The 13,054-nt window shown below is 38.5% G+C and overlaps 1 protein-coding gene across 1 annotated transcript in view; it reads left to right on the top strand.

The window, feature by feature from the left end:
- MAP3K5 (mitogen-activated protein kinase kinase kinase 5) overlaps nucleotides 1–13,054 on the top strand; it is a 170,207-nt gene that overhangs the window by 153,094 nt on the left and 4,059 nt on the right. Inside the window, exons 26-27 of the mRNA XM_090279899.1 lie at nucleotides 8,352–8,595; nucleotides 12,321–12,433. Coding sequence (XP_090136025.1) covers nucleotides 8,352–8,595; nucleotides 12,321–12,433 — 357 coding nt within the window. The remainder of the gene's footprint in view (nucleotides 1–8,351; nucleotides 8,596–12,320; nucleotides 12,434–13,054) is intronic.

The raw sequence follows: 13,054 nt of genomic DNA, 5'->3' as shown, positions 1-13,054 counted from the left end.
CAGGTTAGCCATTTTATTAATCTTTTCAAAGTCAACAAATAGCATCTATCTACAGAATACAGTCTGAGCAATGGTCCAGCAAGCAAGATGTTGACGATGGGTGAGGAATACTTGCTTCCTTGTCTTTAAAGAGCATATTTGGATATGAAGAGAAAGAGAAAACTATACAAGTGACCCAAATACATATGCATGTCAATATACAGCAATCTGTGCCCACAAGACACATTCCTGTCTCATCTTTAACCAGTGGCTCCCAAACCTGCTGGTGCCTTGAGTGATATAAAGAGCTGTTTAGTATTATAGCTTTCTGTGCTCCATCCTAGATTGAGTGACAATCTTCTGGGGAGAAAGTTCGAGAATCTGATTTTAATCCAACTCCCAGGTCCTTCTAATACACAACCAGGTTTGGAAATCATTGGTCTAAATAGATGTCAGCTGTGTTTGCAGTGAGATACAAATGGGCAGTGTTGATGAAACAAGGTGCCATGGAGTGAGGGTATATTCATACTCAAAGGCAAATTTTCAAAGTGTTTTGATAGCCCTTTCACTATATATATATATATATACATATATGTATATATATATATATACACATATACACATATATGTATGTATATGTATATATATATGTGTGTGTTTGTATATGGATAGATTTAGATACATAAATGAGAAACATTCTATTGTAATTTTGTACATATATGATAAAGCATTCTAAAGTAGAAATTTAAAAAGATAAATACAACCAATTTTAAAATTTAGGTTATTTATAAATGACTGCGAACTTTTTAGTCACTCTCAGTCCTTCCAAGTTGAAGAATTCCCTGTCTTCTCTCAGAACGCCTTGCCTGGCTTGAGAGTGAAGGCATCAGTGTCCCCCTTTATAGTAAACATTAGTGAACATTAATTTCTTTCTTTCCTATGTAAGAAACGTCCCTTGTACCTTCGCATTCTTGTACCTTTGCCTTTAAGACGCCTCCTCAGAGAGTCCTGACCTATCACAAATTCTTAAGTAGGTTCCCTGTTATCCTTGCTCCTTGGAAACGGTTTTTCCCCATTTGAGACACTTGCCACAACCGGAACCTACTTTTATTTTCTTGTCTGCTGGCTGTTCCGCTCACCAGAGAGTGACTGTGTCTGTTTTATTCTGTTCTGCACTGAGCATATTATCCAGCACAGTGTCTGGAGAACAGTAGAACCCTGAAAACTATTGGTTGAAACAATAAGTAAATGCGTTTCATATAATTATAACAAATTAAAGCATAACTTAGAAAAATCTAGAGGCGCTTTGAAAAATATGAATAGCAGTTGGATGAGAACCTAAGGAATATAAAGCTAACGTAAAATGAATGTAATGCTCTAAGGAAGTTAACAAATACTTAGCTGATCTGGCATTGGTGTGAGTGAGCTTCATGGGGCTGGGGGTATGCTATAAAGGGATTACAACCTCACAAGGTACAAGGGGTGAAAGGGAATAGGTGTGTATCAGTACAAGAGGTAGGTATGGGCCATGAGCGAAATGCAGTAGTAACCTAAATTAAGAATGCCCAAATGAGGAAAGGAGAAATGGATTATATTTTGGAATAATTTAAATAGCATGTAAAGCACCTGTTAATCTAATTAAAAAAAAAATATCTTTCCTTTGAAATGGATTGCCTAAATACAATAGATTATATCCTGGAACTGAAAAAGACCATCAGTGTGAAACCGGTGCAGTCTGAATAAGGTCTGTAGCTAATCGTATTGTGACGAGATCACTTTCTTAGTTTTGTGCAATATATCATAGTTATATAAGATGTATGAAAGGGTGGAAGGTATATGGGAATTCTTTGTATTATCTTTGCAACTTTTCTGTAAACCTAAAAATCTTCCAAAACAAAAGTTTAAGGAGCACACTGATCATCACATTTCAGGTGAAATGCTGTGGAGTTTAGGGAGGGGTCGGGTGACATGTCTCCTCCCCTGGGTGTCCCCATGACGGGAACTGCTTTAACCCAACCCATGTGTGGAACAAGGCACATTCTCTATGAAAAGGGTTTGCTAAGGAAAGGTATTTGTCTTTTCACCGTGAAATTGGTTTCTCTGAGGTCACTAGGAGTCTCAGATGACAGTTGAAAGTAGTGTTTGAAAGGATTTTTTTAAGTGGAAATTTTAGAGGAGAATTACGTAGAGAAGGTATTTTTTCTCTTCCACGTAGGATAAGGGAAGACAGTCTGTACTGTATACCATTATGTAATGATGGATGGGTCTGTATGACAAGATCAACTGATTTTAGGCATGTGACAGTTTCATCAAATTTCCATACGTCCCTAAGGATTTTGTCATACAGTAAGATTCAAACAAGCTATGTTTAAAATGCCTGTCTCCATATTCTCCTGATAAAAATTACTTTTAGGTGACAAATTACTTCAACTGACCTACCAAATTTTGAAAGACATGCTAAAGAAAACAACAGATTCAAAAGCAGGTCGTCATGAGCACATATATCTCCTAGATCTGTTTGCAGAGAGGACCAAGATCTTGGTTTTTAAACACCATTTCTTTTTTTTTTTTTTTTACTTATAAATTTAATTACTTTTATTTTTTTAAAGATTTTTTTATTGTTTATTATTCTATTACAGTTGTCCCAATTCGTACCCTTTTGCCCCCTTCTGCCCATCCTGCTCCCCACTCCCACAGTCAATCCCCACCCTGTTGTCCACGTCCATGGGTCATTCATACATGTTTTTTGACTAGTCCCTTCCCCTTCTTTCCACCATTCTCCTTCACCCCATCCCCTCTGGTCACCATCCCTTTAATAAAAGGAATCAGAGGTCCTTAGAGAAATGTTTGATTCCAGGCCTGGAGCAGGGGAAATACGAGATGAACCTGGAACAACTTGTGATGCCAAAAAGTAAGGAAGTGCCCCCAAAAGGAAGGATGGAGGCTTATTGAAAGGACACTGGATCATCTGCGAATCAAGACAGTTTTACTTTTTCCTTTCCAATTTGGATGTATTTCTTCTTCATGTCAGATTGCTGTGGATAAGGCTTCCAGTACTATGTTGAATAAGAGTGGTCATCCCTGTCTTGTTCCTGATCTTAAGGAAAACACGTTTTGTTTTTTCCTTAATTATATCGAATGGCTGCCTTCTTTGCTGAGAATCTCAGGATATTTTCAGTAGAGAATATTAAATGTCAAATTCTGATTCTATGGAAGCATGTTAAATTGAAAATGAGTGCTGATGTATGTAAAATGGCAGAAGAAGAGATGTCACTCATGTTCATTAGTAATTGAAAAAGAAGACTTTATTAACAACCATTTGCCTAATATCTAGAAATTGTTTAAACATGTCTTCATTTTAGATCTCCCATTTTATCCATTTTTTTAGCAACTGCTTTTTTATTATATTGCCATGACAATGATGTTTTTGAATTATAATCCTGCCTATGAAGTCTTCACTTTATATTTCTTCCAAATAATATTTAACCAAAGTCTCTTGGAACTACTTCCAAAACATGTAAACCCACTTTATTATCTTAATAAGTGATCACCAAAGAGAAAATAAGCCTCAAAACTGTAAAATGTAGCATGTGTGACATTACAAATAAAATGACACTTAATAAAAGATTAAAAAAAAAAAAAAAAGAAAGAAAGGACACTGGAGACAGCTTGAAGGCATCCCCAGAAGTCTAAGCCAAAGCCATTTGAGCAATATAAAATAATTACAGCATTGGATTATAGCACATAGAATAAACTAAATTTAATCTGTGAGTCCCTACTGCTCTCGTCGTCGGCAGCCGTCCGTCTCGAGAGACGATGGTGTAGCTTCTTAAGAGTCTATCTGCACCGCCGAGAATGGCTGTGCAGTCCGACTCGGGAGTGACACGGTATCTGTCTCCTCCCGTGTTGAATCGACATCTTGCGATGACGCTGGAGTGTCCTCTCCAGTGAAGCTGAAGCTACAGAGCCTGGGCAGGGTGATATGGAGGGTCTGCTGTTGCCCATGAAGCAGACCCCCCCTCTCTTCGCAGCTGAGGGACCCAAGGGAAAGACGGAGTCAATACAGCTTGGCTTCAGGTGCGCCGCAGGAGTTGCCGGTGTTGACTACAACGTCAAACCGCCTTAGGGACTCCGGCTCCGGATTTTCTGTCGGGGTTTACTCCCTTAGCCTTTCCCCTGAAGAGGTATGCCGCAAGGCAGCGGAGGTTTTTTGGAGTCAGAGTTTTCCTTCTCTGATGTGCCCTGACTGGAAGATCGAACCAGCGACACTTAGCTCGCAGGCCGACGCTCAATCCACTGAGCCAAACCAGCCAGGGGGACTACTGCTCTAAGTAATTGAATTAATAAATATATAGAGGAGAAGGGCCAGGTCTTTGTTTTAGTAGAATTCCAATTCCAATTACTAAGAGTAGAAGGAATAAGGGAAATAGAAAATCAGCACCAGGCAAACACCACTGTAGTAATGACTGCAGGCAAGAACCACCAGTGGCTGCTAGGATTGCCAGGCAAAGGAACAGTGAGAGACAGGATATTTGAATGATCTCAAAATATCTCCCCACGAGCTACGTAATAATTACAAAGGGAAAACAGTGACTGTACAGTGGAGGAACCTGGCAGACTCCTTCCTTACCCAACGATCAAGGTAAATATCACAGTAATAAGCTACGTCAGCATCATGTACCTCGTTATCTGACGCACTTAGAGGGCACAGCATCACCTTGGTGCTTTTCTTGCCAAAAATGCACAGCTTCAACCTGATCATGACAAGACATTGATGAACTAAAAATGACAGACATCATGCAAAATAATTGACCAGTACTCCTGCAAAGTGTGGAGGTCATGGGAGGTAAAGAACTATGAGGGAACTGTCACAGGTTAGAAGAGACTTAGGAAACAGTGCCACTAAGTGTGCTGTAAGGTCCTGAATCAGAAAAAGGCCATCAGTGAGAAAACTGGTAATGTTCAAATAAGGTCTGTAAGTTAGTTCCTAGTATTGTATCAATGTTAACTTCCTGGTTTTGGTGACGGCATCAAAACTATGTAAGATGTTAAGTTTAGGGCAAGTTGGTAAAGGGCATATGGGAAGTCTCTGTACTATGTTTGCAACTTTTCTGTTATTTCTATTTCAAAATAAAAAGTACAAAATTTTAAAAATGCTCAATCTTCCTTCTTCCAAGAACATGAGGAACAGAGAGAACAGTACAAGCCCCTCAAGAGTTTTTTTCTCAGGCTGTTTTCTCACTTGTCATCAAGAATCATTCCTAAGATGTCTGGCAACATTAAGTGTCTGTTGTTACCCCTCAAGTGCAGGCTGGTGGTGGGGGACCAGATGGAGAAATGCTGAGCTTAAGGACCATGTTGGCCATGCTTAGGCAGAGAGAACCGATCATGTAGACATACTTCCTACATTAACAATAATTTTAAAAACTGCTAAAACACTTGGTATTACTATGTTGTTAAGCTGAATCAGGCATGTGCCCCTTGTCGACATTAATGTTAAATGACTGGCATTCTATACCATAGGTGGAGCTTAATGCAGGTATTGTACCTGTGCACTGACAAGTGTTATGATTTCACTTGGGATCATAAATATCCTGTGTTAAAGCAGCTTGGTCTAGTTATTTTCCATTGAGGAAATAACCAGTGGGTTGCAGGTGGGGTAGGAAGGTGTGCATAGTACTATGGCTTAATCCCATCTTGCTGTTCAGGAAATACATAGTGGCTCTAGTTTCCCATACATGGTGTATCACTGTCCACTCATTACAGGCCCCCGCAAGTCCCTGCCTTTCTCCTGACACTTGGCTCTCTCCTGATAGTCCACTCTGCTTTTCAGTCTTCTCAGAGGCCTCTGGGCTACCATGTGAGCTTTCTTCTCTCAAACGCCTCTCCCTCTTTCTCTCCCCTCCTCCAGACCCTGCTTAGGTCCTTCTCCCTCTGCAGATCCTTCAGTGAGCAAATCACCACTGGCTTTCATTATTGCAAATGTGCCTTATTTCACCCTTAGCACTCTTAATACATGCCCATGTGAACTATATGTATAGTTAGGTCTATACCTGAGACTGTCTAAGATATTTTGGCTGTATTAATTTATAATTTCATGTTATTTTTGTACATGCTCATAGGGCTCTTTTGTATAGTCACCCTAGCTTTCCTTTAGATTGTTATCTCTGGGGACAAGGACCAGGTGGATATTTTACAATACAATGTGTGGCTTGATGATGTGTCCTTAGGGAGCCACCATGAAAGACCAAAATAACAAAGTATTACATTTGCTTACAATTTTCTACTTTCTTCAAACTGAGAGAATTTTTTAGTCGTACATGAAAAGATAACTTATGATAATTTAAAGTGTGCAGAGTTAGGGATATGTAAGGGGATATTTAATATAATAATAAATATCAGAATTTTTTTCTCCCAAAACATTAGATTATAGTTAACAGGACAATAAAACTTTTTAATTGTTTTTAAATTTTCAGATTAGAGACCATAAAAGAAATTTAAGAATAATTTTAGAAAAATTTAAAAAGTCTAATATTGTAATTTAACCTAGAATTGTACTTTGTAAAATTATTTTTAAGTAAAATATATTTATTATTTTGTTCTGTTCTAAATACAAATAATCCTAGCAGGATAACTCTTCCATTCTACCAATATTTTTTGAGAGGCTTATAAAAAATTCTGGAGATTGGTTGAACGACAGTGTACATATACCTAACACTATAATTTGTACACTTAGAAATGGTCAAAGCCCTGGCTGCTGTGGCTCAGTGGATTGAGCGTCAGCCTGCGAGCCAAGTGTCACTGATTCGATTCCCAGTCAGGGCACATTACTAGGTTGCACGTCAGGTCCCCAGTTGGGGGCACAAGTAAGAGGCAACCACACAGTGATGTTGCTCTCCCTCTCCCCTTTCCCCTCTCTAAAAATAAGTAAACAAATAAATAAATAAAAACATTTTTAAAAAGAAAGAAAGAAATGGTCAAAATGATAATTTATGCCATGCACTTTTTACCCCCAAAAAAATTTTAAAAAAAAGAAGAGAGAGAGATAAAGGAAGCAAGGATTACCTAAACTTGCCCCTAAGAAAGTCACTCTTGGTTTTCCTTATGAAAAAAGATAACTTCCTTTTTTATTGTTGAAGTTCCTGCCCAACGGGACTATCAAGGAGGTATTGTATGTGACAGAATCAGGGCTAGAAAAATAGTTTGTTATTCTGACATTACAAGTATTTAACCTTCATAGATTTTAATGAGCTCACCCATACAAAGTAGAAACATAAAAAAGTGAAGAGTAGAATTCCAGGTTCTAGCTTTTAAAGGCAGATAGTAGGCAAAGCGGCTATGAAGAAGAGAAGCAGCAGCCCACACACATGTGTCCAGTAAGGTCAGGAAAGAAAGTTACTTAAAGGGTTTGGCGACCTCTGAGTCCTTGGTTGCCTTGCCAGAGTGGCTCCCTCTTCACCCCTGTTCCGCACTCACGGGCTCTTTATCTGTTCATGGACTCTTGGGACAGGCTTCAGGCTCTCTGTGAGCCCTCAGGAAATCTAGGCAAAATGTGTATGAATGTGCTTTTCTTGGGGGAGAATCTCCGTGGCTTTCCTAGATTCTCAGTGGGTTCTGTGATCCAGTAAAAGTTCCATGGGCCAGAGCATAGGGAGTCAAGATCCAGAATTTCGGCCAGTCTAATTTCACTGAAATTATGAATGTCATTCCTTTCTCTGGAACATTTTGACAATGTAATCACAATTTACCATTTTTTTCTATGGGAGGAGATCATCCAAGTTGTGAAGTGACATGCAAATGAACTCATGTCTTAATAGTATGTTTAAGTTGTAATTTTTGCATTTTAAATTTTAATGGTTAGGACACACGCCAAAAAGCAATCTTACTAAAGTGAGTATAAGCACATGTGGCATTTTCAGTAGCCCCTCCCGTCACCTTAGATTGTGACTATTATAGGCAAAAAGCATTCTATGTACTTTTTTAAATATAACCTCTCTGTATCTGTTTCCTCAATTTCAAGTTAATAATTGCCAGATGTTATAAAATGTAAAAAATGAATTCGACTTGTATAAACAAATTTTTATATTCTTAACAAGTTTTTATATAATTGCCTTTCTGATTTTATCATGTATCTTATGTGCAGGGTGAATATTTCTTCTGTTTGAATTAGATCATTGAGTTTATATATCTAGTGAATTTTGCAAATTCACTGGCAGAACAAACCTGAATTAATGCACAGAAATCCATCCTCCCTTTTGGGAAAGCAGTTTGGAATACAAATCTTCTTGACAGCAGGGTAGATGACATTCATGTCTTAATTAAGGCAATCAGTCATGTTTTATTAACATTGTTGTTGATATTTTGTTTGACAGAACTGAGGCCACATTTTGGCCTTGCATCTGAAAGTGATACTGCAGATCAAGAAGACCTGGATGCAGAAGATGACCGTGAGGAACAGCCTTTAAATCGAATTGCCCGAAGACCTCATGCCATCATTGAAGATGCTGTGGCTACCTCCGGGGTGAGCACGCTCAGTTCTACTGTTTCCCACAATTCCCAGAGTGCTCACCGATCACTGAATGTACAGCTTGGAAGAATGAAAATAGAAACTAATAGGTAAGTCCTATTCTGACATGGGTAAGTTTCTTTTCCCTGGCTTTTTTATAAGGGCATGTGATTTGGGTCAACTTTAAAGTGTGGCCCATAGAAAATACAAAATATGATTCCTTTATTCCATTTAAAGCCTTTGTAAAAAAAAAGAGAGAGAGACACTTATCTTAATTCCTTTAGTTGAATACATTTTTTTCTGTTTCTACTAATTCAAGCCTGCAGCACCTTTTCCTTGATCACTGCTTTATCTCCAAGTGCACTGAGACTTTCGGAGTCTATTTGGTGTAACATCATAGATTGTCTTGGACAAAGTCAGAGCAGCATGTACCGTCCAACACATTGAAAGGCAGACAGAAAGCCCGTGTTCTTGAAAGCCCATGATTTGGAATATCAAGTTCTTTCAGGAGTGGAAGCTCTCTGTTTTCTAGGAGATAAAATTAATAGTGCTAAAGCTTTAAGTGATGCTCCATTGACCATTTATGATTCTATTTTATTTTTAATATGCTGTGTCATATCTGGAGTTTATGTTTTCTTTGAGAGTTCAGTAACTTAAGAACTTACACAATCAAGTTATTAGTGAACAGTAAATATTTCCTGTTCTTCACAGATGTTGGCCCAGTTCAAGGTCTGAATCTTTATGATTTATAGCTTCCTGTGCTGGCTACCGTTGACATGCGGGAAACTGACTTTATGACTCTGGGTTTACAGTGAAACTTTTTTTTTTTTTTTTTTTTGGAGTAAATGAATAAAGGTTGTTCAAATATTTAGAAACCTTAGTTGACAGTTCTAATTGTTCACCAGGAAGGTAAAGACATTTATTTCTAGTCATAAGTTTAGGTTTCTAAGGTTAAGTTTGAATATAAAGCTCAGTACAAGTAGTACAGAGCTCATCCTATATTCAAGAATATGAATTTTGGTTGCATGTTTAAGCAGCTGCACACATATCTTCTGTGATTTGCATACAGATATCTTTCTGAATAAACTGAAAGTGGCTTTCTGACTTCCATATCCCAATCTTGCCCTTTAAAATCCAGCCCTTAACTTGCTATCCCTACTGCTTAGCAGAAAAGAATTAGAGTCTCTGCTCCTTTGAGATGTCCATCTAAATCTTGGTGTCCCTCATTTCCTTCTCTTCTCGAGTAATAGACCACTTATGATGCTCCGTCCATTACAGGAGGTGTTCGCTTCAGTCACTTCTCTTTAGTTGATTGTCTGTCATCCAGTCCTGAATGGAGTTGCTTTTTTATACTCCTCTCTGATCTCTGGAGGGGAAAGTTCACTCCTTACTGTTTTGGTTCAGCCACCCCACCGCACTCTGCCCATGGCTTCCAGTCAGAATTATACAGACAGTAAATCTACTTTATTTACCCACGAGCTGGTATATTTGCTTCTCTGGTCCTAAAACCTTCTATATACACACCCTGGCTTATGTCAATAGAACCCACCTCTCCTAAATTAAATATAGCCTTTTCCTTCTCAGCCCATCTGAGTTACCGTTGTTATGAAAAGTATCTTAAACTGTAACATCTACTTTTCCCCTTCCCCCCAACCAAGGGCTGGGGGAGATTATCTCCTATTTCGGGGTCCCCTTGCTCTGCACCTCATTTCATCACTATTTCACACATGTAGATTAGCAAGGAAGACAAAAATATATACCAGACCAAATAATTGCCAAGTTAAAAGTTCATACTGAGCTGTCTATGCATTTCTTTGAATATCATTCCTGTTGGAGTAGACAAAAAACCTTCCTTAATCCTCAGCTTCCAGTTCTTTAATCCACCTCATCGTGCCCTGCTTACTGAGGTTGTCTTTAAATAGCCTGTCTTGCTCTCAAATCTCCTTCTCTGGCTGCCTCTCCTTGTGCTTCCCTCTTATCTTGCCTCTGTGGCCCATTCTACAATGATCCTTTCTCCTACCTGAGGACCACACATCTCTGTCCCGTGGGGGGTGGGGGTGGAGCAGGGGGGGGTTCTTTTCCAGGGCCCAAGGCTGCAGCAGGGAATAGAATAGCTCTTATTAAAGGCCAAGCACTAGAGCTACATTGTCTTATTTAAAGCTCACAGTAATTCTTCAGGAAATTTTCCTGTCACCTTTTTACAAATGAGAAAACTGAGGCCCCAAGGCCAGAAGTAATCTGTCAAAGTTAGCCCAGGAAGCACACAGCTGAGCCAGGGATACCCCAGAGCTGTCCTTCAGTTGCCCTTGGCTGCCTTTCAGGATCTGTTAGCTGATACAGAAACAAACTTTTGGAATGGAATCTGGTCCTGAATTCAATCTATCAATACTCAAAAATGAAACAGATACAGTTTTCTAAGAGCTGTAGGGTATGCAACAGTTTATCTTGATAATCTTATGAATAATTACATATCTTAATTTATAATTCCAAATCCAAATTACTCAAAGATAGTTTTCTAAAAAAAAAAAAAAAAAAAAATCAGAGCATCTCTCTTCATAATTTGGAATGTTTTTACACAGAACAGTATTAGAAATGGCAAATAGGTTAGCAGCTGGCTCTCAGTTGCATGGTGAACCTTTCATGGGTAAGGACCACTGTATAAAGGATACCTTAGTTTCTCTTTGTTTCTTTGGAAAGTGTGTCAAATGCCAACTAGGAATTGAGTGTACCAGGAACACAGCTATCCTTTTACTCACGCCACTGTCCCCTTAGAAGGGAGAGGAATGAATAATAGTAACAGCCACAATGGTCCCAGCAACCAGTAATATTTATTGAATCGTGAGCCAGATACTATAGGCAACTTCACCTATAGTTCTCAAGATTTCATAGTTTAAAAAAATGAGTACCTTTCTGCTTTGCATTGATTATTATCCATATTGACTGTGATAAATGCTCTCAATAAAACACTGAGACACAAGACTTGAGCAGCAAAGCAAGGTGTTTATTCAAGAGTCTGCAGAGTCGGGCGCACAGCCAGCCAGGGGCATGCACGCAAAGTAGACAAAGAAAACTGGTTTTACAGTAATGTGATTAGTTCCCTCTCCCTAACGCAATTAGCTCCCTTTCTCCTCTCCTTCTCCCCAGTCTCTCCATTACTGGTTAGTCCACGTTCACAATTTAATGTAATTAACTACTTAACTCAGGGTGTGATTAACTAAGGGTAATCTAGTTATAGGTCTATCTCCAACTTATTTGCGAAGTTATCTAGCTATATCTTCCCATTTCTCTGTGTTTGGTGATGGCAGTCTTCCTCCTTTTGATCCCAGAGATATGTGTGAGGAGCTGCGGAATGTCATTTCCTCGCCCCTTTTCCATGACTCATCTGTTAATTATCTCCTACTGGTTTGTCAGTCACTGGCCTCTTTATCCCTAACATTGACCAACATTTTTATAAGGGGCCATACATGTAAAATACAGGTCTCTGTGTGTGTATATATATAGCCATTTATGGTCATAAAAAGAAATGGTAGAACATCTCTGAAGATTTTAGCAGACAGTTTGGGATGAAGGTTTTGAATTCTCATCTGGAAGCACACTCTTCTAGAGCTTTGCTACTCAACGTGGCGTCTGTGAACGAGCAATAGGATTATCACCTGGGAGCTCCTCAGAAATGCAGAATCTCAGACCTCCCCCAAGAGCCGCTAGACCAGAATCCGCATGTCACTGAAATCCCCAGTGTCTGTGCCCACTGTAGTTTGAGAAGCCCACGTCTAGAAGGTCACTCTGGCTACCCCAGCTTTATTTTTTTGTCAACCAATACAGTTTTCTTCTGCAGGTTACTGGAAGCATTGATTCAGAAAGAGAAAGAATTACAAGCACTCCTTCATCATGCTATTGAAGAAAAAGACCGAGAAATCAAACACCTGAAGTTTAAGTCCCAACCAATAGGTGAATAAGCAGAAAACTTTAAAACTGTTCAACCAGGCTGCCACAAAAAGCTGAGAAAGCCAATAAGCAGTTTTATTTCATGGCTCAGTTGGTATCTGTTACTTGTATCACAACTACATACAAACAGAAATTGCTTTTTAAAAATATCCAACTCGTAATTGTAGCAAACCATCATTTCTTATAAGGGCAGTAAAAATAAGGTGATTCATAGTCATCTTTTCCCAAGATCATATATTATTGAGGTAAATAGGGATCTCCACTTTTATGTCTTTATTTCTTTTTAAAGATTTCACAATGAGATTACTGGAATAGAATTATACTGTTTTTGTCATTTTTTGCATTTGTATTGTGTGTATTCTAGTTTTTTTCATATTATGGTAAATAGAAAAAATTATTATAATTTTCTGGTTCTCTGCTAATTATACTGGTCTTTGTTGTATGAAAAACACATACTACAATTTTAGTACACCAAGCATAGTGTAAGAAACTGTAAAATTGAAATGAAAGTAAAAGGTGGAAGTATCATTATATTATTGCTTCTGACTCTCCATTTACTGGTAGATTAAGCACTCTTGACACATTTTATTTATAGTTCATACTGCCAATCTTAATTGTCTCTAT

The sequence above is a fragment of the Furipterus horrens genome, unplaced genomic scaffold (genome assembly GCF_987537825.1).
Source record: "Furipterus horrens unplaced genomic scaffold, mFurHor1.1.pri manual_scaffold_6, whole genome shotgun sequence".
NCBI classification, from domain to species: domain Eukaryota; kingdom Metazoa; phylum Chordata; class Mammalia; order Chiroptera; family Furipteridae; genus Furipterus; species Furipterus horrens.
This window is presented reverse-complemented; position numbering and strand designations above follow the sequence as displayed.